Here is a 16,794-nt window from a genome sequence, read left to right on the forward strand (position 1 = left end):
GTTTTTTTCGATGAAAAATACGTTTTTTCGGAATTCTGATTACGCCATCAAATCGGGCGTCTAATTTTACATAAAAGTCCCTTTGACACCAAATTTCTATCTCATCACCGTTTCAGGCTGCAAATTATTGAAAAACACCTCTTTTTCGCATGTGCAAAATGGAAGGTCGTACCGCCCCTCCGTCACGAGATATCAAAAAACGGACCTCGGATTCGTGATCAGGGACAAAAGTTACCCCTTAGGACAAAGTTTCACGCAAATCGAAGAGGGGTCGGGGCAACTGCTGTGTGAGTTGGCGGAGAATTACCCATTAATAATAAAATTTTGGTTTTTTATTTAATTTTTTGGCATTTTTTCCAGTGTTGTCCTCATTAACATTCCAACGCCCAAGGCTCCAAAAATTTGGAACGGTAACTTCAACTCAATGGTTCTCAGGTATAACTCAACGAATCAAGATGATTCTTCTTTCCAGTGATTTGTTAGGATGTCTAGATGATTCTAGAACTTTGCAGAACTTAATTTGATTAAATCTGTAATTTTTGCGATCAAAAACATCGTTCCTACTTTTTTTTAGCGTGTAAAAATAATCGCCAAAAAATCCGCGAAGGCAGTCGTTTCAAAAAAGGTGGAACAAAAATGATATGGACAACCCAAAATAAAATAACTTATCTGGGCATGTGGAAGGCACTAAAAAAGGTTATGCCGGATTTTTAATGCAAAAAATATGTTTTTAAGAGAATTTCTCAACGACAAAAAATAAGGAGAATTTATTTTAAATAGTTCGGTTATAATTGACACTTTTTTTTACTTCAACACTAAAACTACAAACTATGGTTTCGATTGTGGGTTTTGACCTGCGAGTCACATTTATCAAATTTCTCTCGCAAGCAGTTTTAAGAACTTTTCTCTAAATTCCGTATCAATCGGTACCACCGAATTCTATGGTTGTCATGGTGGATAGATATTTATTGCATTTTTGAAGGCACAAAGCTCTATTGACAAATGCGTTTCATAAACTGCATATTGTGCTGCAATCCGGGACTACGATTTTGTTCTGTGCATTACATTGGAAAGACTTATGGCTCCGTGTTGAACTGTACGTGTACTTCAAAAGTTTGCAATCTATTTTTCAGTTTGTTGTTGACAATATACGACCCACGCTCAACGGTTCAAATGTTTTGTTGTGGAAAATATCTCCTAGACTTTTCCCCGGGCTCACGTAATCTCCCAGGAGAGCAACGAATTGCATCGTTTTTCATCGAGCCGGTGAATGTGGTGAAATGAAATGGATGTTTTTACGTACATATAATCGAATTTTGGATAATTCAATTTGTTTAGTTGAGGCTTAACATAATTCGAAATTTGATTGCATTTTGTTGCACGAAAAAAGCTCCCTGTGTCTCATTTTCTCTAAAACAATTACCAAACAGTAATTGCACTTCTCCTTAACTGCGCAATTAGCCCATCTCCGAACCGGCAAGCAGCTTCATCCAAACCTTACTTTTTATTGACCCGTAAAGTGGCCTTTACCTCGTAACTTACACCGGTGAACGCACCCACCTACGAAAACCCAGTCAACAAAATAAAGCACAACTTTCCAGCATGCTTTTTGCTTGTCGTGTCACTTTTTGTTGCAAAAAACCTTCTGCTGCTGCTGCTGCTGCCTGCAACTCCCTCAACCTCAACCTGATTTGCATCGTAAAATCCAGTGTGTACAGCTCAGAACAATGTGCTTTTGTCGAGAAACGACCACCAAGCGAACCGTATTGGACATGCCAACCAGAGCGTCGTCCTCGTAGATACAGTGCTGCACAATGTGAAGCTTTTGTGAGACGAAACTTCAGCCCTGGCTGGCAGGGATGTATCGCACGGCAGTGAAGTAAGCGGCAGGATAAAGTCTTGTCTGTTTTGTTCCCCCCTCATCGTGACTAGATCATCCCAGAATCGAAAGGAATAGCGGCTGAGGGCTGAACCCTCTACCAAGTTTAACTTTCCGAGAGGTCGTAAACAAAATCTCACTTTTCCACTGCGGCTGCTGTTGTTGTTGTCCCGGGAAACCCAGCTGCACTAGTTAGCAAACAATACTGGCAACACTGCCCGGGCACGCTTCTGAAGTGTTTTATATTGTCAGAGTTCTCCTCGTTTTTTTTTCGTAATTTCTCCAGAGTGTGGACGGTTGTAATTATGGCACTAGTTTTGTACGATTTCCAACCCGGGGGGGTGGGAAAGTTTTCCCTGAAAACATCGCAGACTCCGAGAGCTGCTGCTGCTGCTACAATCACAATAGGAAAATGCAGTTTGTCGATGAAAAAATAAAAGTTGTCGCTGTGGATGTGTGTGTGTGCGTTCAAGTTAAACTGCACGGTAAACAGAGCATAACATCACTTGTTTGTGGGTGTACGGTGAGTGAGTTTTTGGCATCTGTGTTTGTTTTGAAACAAAATAAACATGAATAGCGAGGTGATTACAACTTTATGGGGGTGATTTTTATTCAACAATGGAAGGAACTTTTATCCGGAACGAGTTTTGATTTTTAGTTGAACATGAACCGGTTATTTGAATTTCTAATAAAAATAAAGTGGTTTAGGTTTTTGTTGACCAGCACTTGTTAAGTCTATGGTTAAAAAGCAAATTCAAATCCATTTTTAATTTAAAAATATACAGCCAATAATTGGAATTCGAAAATTTACAACATTTGAATGAATTTTAAATTCGATTTGGTCTCTTCGGCAATTTTGTAGGTATTAATGAAGACTATTCATAGATAAATACAAAGACAAATTCCGAATTTTATTTAAGCCGATTTTAAATTTTTTTTTTGTTGAAAAAAAATAAAAATCTTAAAAAAATAAATAAAAATCTTTAAAAAAAATATATGGACAAAAAAGCAAAACATTTGAGCCATTTGCCGTCGGGTAATGGTAAATTTTTTTTCGAGGTTGTTAAGCGATAAAATAATCGTCTGAATAAAACGATAATGGTTATCGTTATCATAGGGATTCTATCGTCGATAAAAAAAAACAAGCCGCAAACAATATGCAAGGAAAAAGTGTTTTAAAATGCATTAGGCACCTGTCCACTTTTTGTTTAGTTTTTTTTAAATACTAAAATTATCAAAAAATACCGTATTTTTCAAAAATACATTTTTTTTATTTCAATATATTTTTTTTTTAATTTGCAATAACGAAGCAAATTTTTTTCACTTTACTAAAATATTTTTGTAAAATACTAAAAAAAATCAAAATACTGTACCTTAGCAAAAATACTCAAATTTTCAGTTTTTTTTTTTTTTTTGCAATTTGCAATATGCAATACCAAACGATTTTTTTACTTTATTTAAGTTTGTTTTGTAAAATACAAAAAAATCACAAAATACCGTACTTTTGCAAAAATACTAAAATTTTCAAAATTTTAAAAAAAAACTTGTTTGTATTTCCAACATGGGTATCAAACGAAGCGAAAGTTTTTCACTTTATTAAAACATTTTTGTAAAATACTAAAATCTTCACAAAATACCGTATTTTTGCAAAACTCCTCAAATTTTGAAAATTTTCAAATTTTGAATATGGGTATCAAACGAAGCGAAATTTTGTAGAAAGCATAATGAGAGTATTTTTTATACTAAAATTTTCTCAAAATACAGTTTTTTTTTGCAAATACTTAAATTTTCAGAATTTGCAAAATACTACATTTGAAATATGGGCATCAAACAAAACAATTTTTTATGTTTTTTTTTTTCACTTAACTAAAGTATTTTTGAAAAATAATAAAATTTTCTCAAAATACCGTACTTTTGCAAAAATACTAAAATTTTCAAATTACTTTTCTTTATTTGCAATATGGGTATCAAACGAAGCGATAGTTAAGTATTTTTGTAAAATACAAAAATTATCACAAAATACCGTACTTTTGCAAAAATACTCATATTTTCAAAATTTTCAAAATACTTTTTTTTAATTCCAATATGGGTATCAAACGAAGCGAAAGTTTTTCACTTTATTAAAGCATTTTTTGTAAAATACTAAAATTTTCACAAAATACCGTATTTTTGCAAAACTCCTCAAATTTTCAAAATTTTCAAAATAAAGTTTTTGTAAAAAACTTAAATTTTCTTTATTTTCAATATGGGTATCAAACGAAGCGAAATTTTGTATAAAGCATAATGAGAGTTTTTTTTTCAAATACTCAAATATTCACAAACTACAGATTTTTTTCGAAAATACTCAAATTTTCAGAATTTGCAAAATACTACATTTGAAATATGGGTATCAAACAAAACAATTTTTATGATATTTTTTCTCTTTATTAAAGTATTTTTGTCAAATAGTAATATTTTCTTCAAAATATAATATTGTTTCGAAAATATTCAAATTTTTATTATTTTTAATGGGAATCAAACGAAGTGAAATTTGGTAAATTTTTAAAAATTCTTATTTTAAAATTTGGAAATTTGAGTTCTTTTGAAAAAACTCTATTTTGTGGACAATTTTGAGTACATATTTAACTTTGAAACTCCCTACTAGATTTAAAAAAATATATTCTTAGCGAAAGCATTGAAAATTGTAGATGATTTGGTTGAATAAATCGATTTTAGAAAGATTTTAAAAATGAGGTATTGTTCCGACGATAAAGATAAAACTATCGTTATCGTTTTCGAGCCTCGATAATTTTATAGTTTACAACCTTTATATTTTTGAAAAAAATATCAGTGAGAAATAAAATTGGACTTCAGTATGGAATATTGTTTGCTTAGAAAAGTACTTTGGGTAATTCCCCGCCAACTCACACAGCAGTTGCCCCGACCCCTCTTCGATTTGCGTGAAACTTTGTCCTAAGGGGTAACTTTTGTCCCTGATCACGAATCCGAGGTCCGTTTTTTGATATCTCGTGACGGAGGGGCGGTACGATCCCTTCCATTTTTGAACATGCGAAAAAAGAGGTGTTTTTCAATCATTTGCAGCCTGAAACGGTGATGAGATAGAAATTTGGTGTCAAAGGGACTTTTATGTAAAATTAGACGCCCGATTTGATGGCGTACTCAGAATTCCGAAAAAACGTATTTTTCATCGAAAAAAACACTAAAATGTTTTAAAAATTCTCCCATTTTTCGTTACTCGACTGTAAAATTTTGGAACATGTCATTTTATGGGAAATTTAATGTACTTTTCGAATCTACATTGTCCCAGAAGGGTCATTTTTTCATTTAGAACAAAAATTTTCATTTTAAAATTTCGTGTTTTTTCTAACTTTGCAGGGTTATTTTTTAGAGTGTAACAATGTTCAACAAAGTTGTAGAACAGACAATTACAAAAATTTTGAAATATAGACATAAGGGGTTTGCTTATAAACATCACGAGTTATCGCGATTTTACGAAGAAAAGTTTTGAAAAAGTTGGTCGTCATCGATCATGGCCGTTCATGGTCACCCGCGACAGACACGGACGACGAAACAAAGAGAAACGCAAAAAGTAACTTTTTCAAAACTTTTTTTCGTAAAATCGCGATAACTCGTGATGTTTATAAGCAGACCCCTTATGTCTATATATCAAAATTTTTGTAATTGTCTGCTCTATAACTTTGTAGAACATTGTTACACTCTTAAAAAATAACCCTGCAAAGTTAGAAAAAAACACGAAATTTTAAAATGAAAAATTTTGTTCTAAATGAAAAAATGACCCTTCTGGGACAATGTAGATTCGAAAAGTACATTAAATTTCCCATAAAATGACATGTTCCAAAATTTTTTACAGTCGAGTAACGGAAAACGGGAGAATTTTTTAAACTTTTTTAGTGTTTTTTTCGATGAAAAATACGTTTTTTCGGAATTCTGAGTACGCCATCAAATCGGGCGTCTAATTTTACATAAAAGTCCCTTTGACACCAAATTTCTATCTCATCACCGTTTCAGGCTGCAAATTATTGAAAAACACCTCTTTTTCGCATGTTCAAAATGGAAGGGTCGTACCGCCCCTCCGTCACGAGATATCAAAAACGGACCTCGGATTCGTGATCAGGGACAAAAGTTACCCCTTAGGACAAAGTTTCACGCAAATCGAAGAGGGGTCGGGGCAACTTTTCCCGATTTCGTGTGAGTTGGTAGAGAATTACCCTTTAAATATTTTTTCATTAAGGGTATCATTCTCAAAATATGGTAACTTAAATTTAAATTTCAGCTGAAAAAATCCCAATGACATTGAAGATTGGCTCCTGGTTGCTTAAATTCAGCGAATAAATGAAAAAAAAAAACAAAAAAAAAACTTATGTTTTTCAAGTCTGAGCAACTAATGGTCCGATGTTCAATTTTAAAAAATGAAACATTTGTAAAATTTTATGATCTTTTTCATTTTTTTTTATTTTGGTATCTAGACTAACATTTCAAAAGGGCTAAAAATAAATGTTTGGCCCATGTAACCATGTAATGCTGTAGAGTGAATAATTTGATTTTTTTTATTTCAAAAAAAAAACTCTGTAGGCGGTGTTCCTCGTTTGAAAAGGTATTAAATCCAGAAATTTTCGTGAATTTCACTTTTTATTTAATGAAATTGGTAATATTCAACCAAATCTGATGCAGTTTTATGGTTTTGAAGCATGGATATTTTACTCTCTGTCCAAACACTGTGATTAGAAAAAATATACTTCTCAACAAAAAAAAAAGCAATGATTATTTTTTATAAATTTATAAATTTAGAAAATTTGTTAGGTTCTTAAAGTCATATTTTTTTACAGGCAGTCAATTTTCGATTTTCGATAAAATTTCAAATGTACTCAGAAATGTTGGTGTTTTTCTGGGAAATTTGTTAAAAATTTCCCGTTTCCCGGGAATTCTGTAACCCCGGGAAATTGGACGCTCTAACTAAACGAAACGTAGTGGATTTTGAATGTCAATATTTATGGCACTGTATTTTTTTAACTGAAAATGTTTTTTTTTTTTTTTTTGAAGATTGTACAACAAACTGAATTAAAGTTAAAGTTTTTGCTGCTTTTTGTCAGCCTAAAACTGTGGAAAATGGCTAACATTTTTGCCCAAAACTGTGATTGGAAAGTTAACAAATCATCTGAAGAAATCATCTGAGATTCAATTTCATAAATGTTGCTCGTTGGCATGCATCATGCAACGTGTGTTTTAGAAACTAATCAAGTTATACACATTTAGAACATTCATTTCAGACGTCAGACACTCAACTGTCTTCTCTCCACTATGCGAAACGCTCTAAAACATATTCAAATTGGTTAGCTTCTGGCTCTGTCAGTGTGCGGGCAAAATTTTAATTAATTTTAATTCACTTTTTGATCCACTCATCAGCTTGGCGTGAATATGGCTCCCGCCATGGCCCACTCTGCAGACCAAAGACGCCCTTTCGGAAGCTGTGGCCACTTTGAAGCTCTGCCCCCAACCCCTTTCGGCCCCCTTTCAAAGGAATGAGAGAGTGTTGAGAGTGTTGGTTTGCGTGGCCAAGTCTGCAATGAAGAGATAATTTTCCTCCGAACGTGATTATAAATAATTAACTTTGGGATGAAAATTAAATACGACGAGAAAGGGTGAAACTGGGCCGGCCCATTTTCGGAAAACTCTTGCGAAAGTTGGCCAACTTGTGTTTGCACGTGGGTGTGGGTGTAATTTTCACCACGTGTGACTGACAGACTGGCTCAACATGTGTTTGCGAGGGGGCACGAGTTATGGGTGAAACTTTTGCGCGTCGTAATTTGAGACGAAAATTATCGGGTTGAAGACGGGCAAGCTCGTTTTCCAGAAACTGAACTTCTATTTTTGACACATCTTTCGTTTTTTTTTACTTTTTACTTACAGGGGCCATCTTCGAGCAGGGCACGGACGAGATCCAGTCGGCGTTCAAATTCGCCATGCTGAACCACAACCTGAACGTGTCCTCGCGCCGGTTCGAGCTGCAGGCCTACGTGGACGTCATCAACACGGCCGACGCGTTCAAGCTGTCACGGCTAAGTGAGTAAAATTAATTTTGTTTTTATTGTTTGAGGATTTTTTTTTTTTTCGAGAATCAATTTCACCCCACGAATCCTTCATAATCGGTTCAGTTTGTTTATCCAAGAGGTTGGACGGCGAGAGGAAATGTTAACAAAGTTCAAACAATTGACGCCCATGTTTTAACTGTAAACCAGGATGCAATTATTGGCACTGATGGACAGGAAACTGCACCGAATGATTATGACGGTATAGTTAGTATATATGTAAATGAGCCCACTAATTTGGATGGGGTTAAAAGTGCTGCCAGTCAGATGCACACGGTAGGTCAGGGCATTGTTAAATTAAGGAACAGTAAAAAATAATTTATCTTTATTTTTCAGTTTAAATAAGGTTGAAAAAATATGAGACGGTCCCAAATATTAAAAACACATAAAATAAATTTAAAAATATTATTTTTTTATTCAAAGTGTACACAAATTTAGCAGGACAATGATCCAGAACTAATGTAAAGCAAACAGAAATCCACGGGATCAACTGAAACGTGGTCAAGCGGAATATTCTGTTTACCTTGATAGTGAAGGTGGTGGTGGTTATGATGGCGTGTCGAAACAAAACAAGCTAAACATTTTGAATTGTAAGCATGGTTTGTTTGAAAGGATACCCACCCTCATATCGTATGTTGTTTGTTCAGCGGTTGAAGCGCTGATTTATATTGTTCAGTATTATGTTATGCAGAAGCTGTTGAGAAAGCATTTTCGAGCTTTGCTAGATTCACATTTTATCTCGAATTAAGGATAATAAGAGACTTGAAAACAGTTATTTTGTAATATATTTTCGAAAATTCAAATTTTGTCTGATATTTGTAAATATTTAAATTTCCCATCTGCTAAAATAAAGAATACAAAGAAAAAAAGAAAATTTGACAATTTTGACAATTTGGACAGTTTTGACAATTTTGACAATTTTGACAATTTTGACAATTTTGACAATTTTGACAATTTTGACAATTTTGACAATTTTGACAATTTTGACAATTTTGACAATTTTGACAATTTTGACAATTTTGACAATTTTGACAATTTTGACAATTTTGACAATTTTGACAATTTTGACAATTTTGACAATTTTGACAATTTTGACAATTTTGACAATTTTGACAATTTTGACAATTTTGACAATTTTGACAATTGTAATTGTAATTTTGACAATTTTGACAATTTTGACAATTTTGACAATTTAGACAATTTTGACAATTTTGACAATTTTGACAATTTTGACAATTTAGACAATTTTGACAATTTTGACAATTTTGACAATTTTGACAATTTTGACAATTTTGACAATTTTGACAATTTTGACAATTTTGACAATTTTGACAATTTTGACAATTTTGACAATTTTGACAATTTTGACAATTTTGACAATTTTGACAATTTTGACAATTTTGACAATTTTGACAATTTTGACAATTTTGACAATTTTGACAATTTTGACAATTTTGACAATTTTGACAATTTTGACAATTTTGACAATTTTGACAATTTTGACAATTTTGACAATTTTGACAATTTTGACAATTTTGACAATTTTGACAATTTTGACAATTTTGACAATTTTGACAATTTTGACAATTTTGACAATTTTGACAATTTTGACAATTTTGACAATTTTGACAATTTTGACAATTTTGACAATTTTGACAATTTTGACAATTTTGACAATTTTGACAATTTTGACAATTTTGACAATTTTGACAATTTTGACAATTTTGACAATTTTGACAATTTTGACAATTTTGACAATTTTGACAATTTTGACAACTTTGACAACTTTGACAACTTTGACAATTTTGACAATTTTGACAATTTTGACAATTTTGACAATTTTGACAATTTTGACAATTTTGACAATTTTGACAATTTTGACAATTTTGACAATTTTGACAATTTTGACAATTTTGACAATTTTGACAATTTTGACAATTTTGACAATTTTGACAATTTTGACAATTTTGACAATTTTGACAATTTTGACAATTTTGACAATTTTGACAATTTTGACAATTTTGACAATTTTGACAATTTTGACAATTTTGACAATTTTGACAATTTTGACAATTTTGACAATTTTGACAATTTTGACAATTTTGACAATTTTGTCAATTTTGTCAATTTTGACAATTTTGACAATTTTGACAATTTTGACAATTTTGACAATTTTGTCAATTTTGTCAATTTTGACAATTTTGACAATTTTGACAATTTTGACAATTTTGACAATTTTGACAAATTTGACAATTTTGACAATTTTAACAATTTTGACAATTTTGACAATTTTGACAATTTTGACAATTTTGACAATTTTGACAAATTTGACAATTTTGACAATTTTAACAATTTTGACAATTTTGACAATTTTGACAATTTTGACAATTTTGACAATTTTGACAATTTTGACAATTTTGACAATTTTGACAATTTTGACAATTTTGACAATTTTGACAATTTTGACAATTTTGACAATTTTGACAATTTTGACAATTTTGACAATTTTGACAATTTTGACAATTTTGACAATTTTGACAATTTTGACAATTTTGACAATTTTGACAATTTTGACAATTTTGACAATTTTGACAATTTTGACAATTTTGACAATTTTGACAATTTTGACAATTTTGACAATTTTGACAATTTTGACAATTTTGACAATTTTGACAATTTTGACAATTTTGACAATTTTGACAATTTTGACAATTTTGACAATTTTGACAATTTTGACAATTTTGACAATTTTGACAATTTTGACAATTTTGACAATTTTGACAATTTTACAATTTTACAATTTTACAATTTTACAATTTTGACAATTTTGACAATTTTGACAATTTTGACAATTTTGACAATTTTGACAATTTTGACAATTTTGACAATTTTGACAATTTTGACAATTTTGACAATTTTGACAATTTTGACAATTTTGACAATTTTGACAATTTTGACAATTTTGACAATTTTGACAATTTTGACAATTTTGACAATTTTGACAATTTTGACAATTTTGACAATTTTGGCAATTTTGACAATTTTGACAATTTTGACAATTTTGACAATTTTGACAATTTTGACAATTTTGACAATTTTGACAATTTTGACAATTTTGACAATTTTGACAATTTTGACAATTTTGACAATTTTGACAATTTTGACAAATTTGACAATTTTGACAATTTTAACAATTTTGACAATTTTGACAATTTTGACAATTTTGACAATTTTGACAATTTTGACAATTTTGACAATTTTGACAATTTTGACAATTTTGACAATTTTGACAATTTTGACAATTTTGACAATTTTGACAATTTTGACAATTTTGACAATTTTGACAATTTTGACAATTTTGACAATTTTGACAATTTTGACAATTTTGACAATTTTGACAATTTTGACAATTTTGACAATTTTGACAATTTTGACAATTTTGACAATTTTGACAATTTTGACAATTTTGACAATTTTGACAATTTTGACAATTTTGACAATTTTGACAATTTTGACAATTTTGACAATTTTGACAATTTTGACAATTTTGACAATTTTGACAATTTTGACAATTTTGACAATTTTGACAATTTTGACAATTTTGACAATTTTGACAATTTTGACAATTTTGACAATTTTGACAATTTTTACAATTTTACAATTTTACAATTTTACAATTTTGACAATTTTGACAATTTTGACAATTTTGACAATTTTGACAATTTTGACAATTTTGACAATTTTGACAATTTTGACAATTTTGACAATTTTGACAATTTTGACAATTTTGACAATTTTGACAATTTTGACAATTTTGACAATTTTGACAATTTTGACAATTTTGACAATTTTGACAATTTTGACAATTTTGACAATTTTGACAATTTTGGCAATTTTGACAATTTTGACAATTTTGACAATTTTGACAATTTTGACAATTTTGACAATTTTGACAATTTTGACAATTTTGACAATTTTGACAATTTTGACAATTTTGACAATTTTGACAATTTTGACAATTTTGACAATTTTGACAATTTTGACAATTTTGACAATTTTGACAATTTTGACAATTTTGACAATTTTGACAATTTTGACAATTTTGACAATTTTGACAATTTTGACAATTTTGACAATTTTGACAATTTTGACAATTTTGACAATTTTGACAATTTTGACAATTTTGACAATTTTGACAATTTTGACTGGAAAATTTCACAAAGTTAAATCAATCCTTTTTTCAAATAAAAAATATCTATCAAGGAGTTTAATGTTGTTTCGTCGTTTTTTTATACACTTTTCTGTTCATAATTGTGCCAAAATAATACATTTTTGTGTTATTTTTTGGCAAAAATAATATCTTCAATCCTATTTGAGTGGAACGAATCTACCTCGGAGTAAAAATCCAAAAAGACAAAACGAATGGTCCATTAAGTAGAAGTGAAACGGCACCATTACTTGCAGTGGAATAAGTGGCCAAAACTAATCATAGATTTAAAGGATGTTGGTTTCTGTGATCTAGCACACTGAAAAAATGTATTGAATTTTATTAGTACTTTTTACTTGAATTGCCTTTTTCCATTTTCATTTTCAAAATAAAAATCAAATAGAAAAGTTTTTTTTGTGCCGTGCGTAACTTTTCCTAGCTGCAATGTCCGTAATCAAAAGAACCAAGAAATAACACACATTTATCTTCCATCAACAATATAGCAACCCCCGATGTTTGGTATGGTACAGAGTGCGCAAACAGCAGGGAAAACAATAGTTCTGCAAGGAAAAGTGGCGTGAAAAAGCACTCGTTTGCGGGGTGCAGACCCTTTTACGGCCAAGGTCTGCAGATAAACCTTCTCCTCCTTCGTATTAGATCGTAAAACTATAGGCATCTTGCGTAAGTACAGCGAGAGGTGTACCTATTTTCGACCCAGAGTGTACCTATTTTCGTACTATTATATGCTTTCGGATTTTCGGATTGAACTTGAGCTGCACCGCACCCCGAACGTTGAGGCACAAGTTTGTTCAAACAAAGTAGGCACTTTTCTAAGTGCTCCGCCGGCAAAGCTGTCTAGTTCAGTTTTGTTGTTTGTGTATGATGAAGCTAGTTTGGAGTGCTCTCTTTCGCATCATGCTAGGGAGAGTGAATATTTCCACGTGGCAGGTTCACATACGCTGCGATGCGGCGAAAGATGCTTCTGAGCTTGAGCACCGTGGATGAAAAGCTTCAACTAATTGCCACGGATGCGCTGCTCTGTGGGAAACTACTTCACTGGTGGGAATGTTGAGAACCTTTTTTTTTCCTTGATTCTTTTGTACGAAACAGGTGCACTCATCTTGCTCAACAGATATGATGTACAGCAAATTAAGACCAAAAGGAGGGGAGCATCTCAAGTCATGCAGTTGATGAATTTTGATTTCAACCAACTTTGCATAGTGACTTCAGCAAACAAAGTCAGAGAACAAAGTGGGAAAATGCTTCAAGAAATGATTTTAATAAATTGCCCTTGCTGCCGGTACAATCTCGTTATTTATTCCGCTTCATTTAAATGAGAAGCTCAAACAAGTTCATTTTAAATAAAAGTTCTTCCTCGTTTGACGTGTTCCGAAGCAAAAAGGAAAAGCTCGTCACGTTGGAGAGTTATGATGTCTGCATCGGAGCAGACACCGGTGGCCGAGACTTGGGAAGGACACTTCTCCGGCTAGCCAAGAAGCTGGAAGGGGAAGGAGGGTTGCTTGAAATAAAATGGCAAATTTGCATTTGCTGAAGGAGTGATTGTGTTGGTTTTGGCTATTTATTTATTTTTTGCTCTGATGAAGACTTCACTGAACTAAACTGTCAAATTTTAAATAAATTTACTTTAAAAACATGCTCCAGCAGCCAAAAATTTGAGCGCAGAAATCGCAAATAAAACATCACACCCAAAACTGTTCGCGGTACAAAAACGAGCATACTCATTAAACGAGCATAAACATTATCGCACCGAATCATAACAACAAGAACAACAAAAACAACACAACCGAGTGGCACCCCCTCGCCTCGAGGGATACAAACAACCACACGTGGGCTGGACTTCATCACGTGTGACGGTGACTCTGTGTGTGTGTGGGTTGATAATGATCTCGGTGTGTACTTTCTGGCGCTGGTGCTTAATTTTTAATGTCGCCCCAAAATATGTGCACTCAGTCCCCCTGCTATTTTCCGCTGGCTCATAATTATGTTCTCTTTTGGGGGAAGAAAATGAGTGGAAAAGTGTGGGCTACGGGTGAAAGTGCTGCACGTGTTGTGCAAAACGGTTGAACTTGGCGAATGTAATCGCTTGGAACTGAGGTACCAGAGCGCGTACTTCAGCGGTGTACATGTTAGTCCTTTATGAAATAAAAACTCGCTGGAGTGCTTGGCGTGAACAAAACTGTACAATTATGAGTTTGGCTTTCAAAGCAAGAGGATGGTGGTGCTCTTAAAATCAGCGCGGCGTTCCACGGGATTTAGCTGAAGCACTGTTATTTAGCGGAAATGGCTTTTAGCATACGTGCCAAGGTCAAGTACGAATAACGATTAAGGTTCTTGGTTATTTTTTTCTTCTTGCAGCCAAAAACAAATCCTTTTTGTTACGAGTAACTTTGTGTAAAGGTAATTTTGGAATCTTAAACAAATTGGTATTCTCAACTAAGCAATTCTCTACAAAATAGGTATTTCCCATTTCTCTTCCATTTTATTTTTTTGTTTTTTTTTAATCCGGCAAAGAAGCCATTTTGCATCATTAGTTTGTCCATATGATTTTCCATACAAATTTGGCAGCTCCATACAAAAGTGATTTGTGAAAATGCAATAATTTGTATCATTTGAAGGAATTTTATTATCAATTTGGTGTTTTCAGCAAAGTTGTATGTATTGATAAGGACTACCATGTATTTATATCTTTTTTATAGAGGGTGTCGAGCGGGAATTCCCTGGAAAAAAAATCCCTGGAAATCGGCCATTTTTGGACCTCTCGATTCCCGGGAAATTTGGTCGAGGCTCCCGGAAATTTTATACTTATAAATATCGACCAAAATCAATATTTAATTAGATTGTTTTTAAATCGAATTATTTAGAACATGAGATGTTCAATGTTTGATTTTCAAGTTCGAAAGTGTGAATTTTGGCTTTTCAAAATTCAAATAACTTTAATTGAGAGTAACCAAAAATGTAGACCCCAAAATTAACCTTGAAACATTCTTAGCAGTTACACACCAGGAATGAAATACTAATGATTTCTAAGAGGAAAACCTTTTCAAGATAAGTTTAATTTTCATATCCCCTCTCAAGCATAGCAAAACTCATAATCTTGTTTTTTTTTAATCTGTATCGAGGTAATTTCATTTTTTGATGTCAATAAGTCATTTGTGTTTTGCATATTAAATTATATTTTGGGAATAAAAATCAGGCATTCGTTGTGAAGTTAGTGTCCGCTAAATATGAACATTTATAATTGACCTTAAGAAGGAAAAAATCAACTTTAAGTTTTTGTTTTTGTGACGTTATTTATCATATTGCAAAAATGCGATATTGCATGAATGAAAAATTATGTATTAGTTATTTTTTTACCTTCAAAAAATCTAATAACAAGTTCAACAACAAGTTTGTGCAACTTTTGAAAAATCACTCAGTGCGAATGAAGATTCGTAAACATTTTAAACTGCAATTTCGAGTCGCAAAAAAGGCTCAAGAATTTTTGCCTTCCTCACCTCACTGAAGCAAGGCTATAAAATCACTCAAAAATTGAACTTCTTAAATATACCTTCACGTATACATATCGACTAAGAATCAAATTCTGAGCAAATGTCCAAAAAACCACCAAAAATCCCGTTTTTTCAACATTTTTATTTTTAAAACCGCTGTATCTTCCCAAGGATTGGACATAGGACAATGATCAATATGGAGACTTATATGTAAAATTGTCTGGAGAATCGATCCCCACTACTGGTTTTCAAAAAATTTTACGTTTAGACCACTTTTCAAAAGAAACAGTTTTAGTAAATGATTTTTTTATTTTTTTTTAGAAGAGACATATCATCCTGCATTTTTCGTCAGTCTTTTAGTAACATTTTAGGCTATTTCCTCAAAAAATTTGAACGAAAAAAAATCGTGAAATCACCTTTAAATTTAACTTTGATACTTAAAAATTTCATATATGTGGCGTGTATTTTTGTTTCAGTGTATTTTTTTCAGAAAGCCCGTCCAATTTCCTACAAGTTTGTCTTTGACCACTTTTTGATACGACGCAACAGCTTCGAGATACAGTAATTTTTAAATTACGAAATACAAAAATATTTAAATACCTTACGCCCTTCTCAAATGTTATTTTCGAGTACTATTGGCTCCATATACACAAAAATTGCTTATATAGGTACAGGATAACATGTCTACAAAGTTTCATTGAAATCGGAGAGGGTCGGGTACAAAAGTACCAAAAAAAATCCTGATTTGAGCTGGAATTGCTCAATAACAATATAATAACAGTTTAAGTTATTTTTCAAACAAATCTTAATTATTGATTTTTGTTATTTTAACAACTAATCCGATCATCTAAATAACATATTCCGATCTTCTCACAATACCAAAAACTGACCTTCCCAAGTTATTTCCATCTGCTCGGGAATTAAAAAAAAATCCGTTGCCAAAAATACGAATAATGTGAAATGTTACATTTACATTGAATTTAATTTCTGCATATGAATGTTAGTCGATTGCATTTCACTGAGTTTGATTTTTAATATTGAAACATTTGTTTGAAATCTATTTGGATTTTTTCAGGAAAATAGCTTAGCTCT

General features: G+C 31.9%; 1 protein-coding gene across 2 annotated transcripts in view; it reads left to right on the top strand.

The window, feature by feature from the left end:
* The window catches only part of LOC6040743 (glutamate receptor 1), a 293,386-nt gene that overhangs the window by 145,177 nt on the left and 131,415 nt on the right, over positions 1–16,794 (top strand). For both annotated transcript variants that reach the window (XM_038260942.1, XM_038260943.1), the window contains exon 2: positions 7,808–7,960. In XM_038260942.1, coding sequence (XP_038116870.1) covers positions 7,808–7,960 — 153 coding nt within the window. The remainder of the gene's footprint in view (positions 1–7,807; positions 7,961–16,794) is intronic.

Source organism: Culex quinquefasciatus, chromosome 3 (assembly GCF_015732765.1).
Source record: "Culex quinquefasciatus strain JHB chromosome 3, VPISU_Cqui_1.0_pri_paternal, whole genome shotgun sequence".
Taxonomy (NCBI): Eukaryota; Metazoa; Arthropoda; class Insecta; order Diptera; family Culicidae; genus Culex; species Culex quinquefasciatus.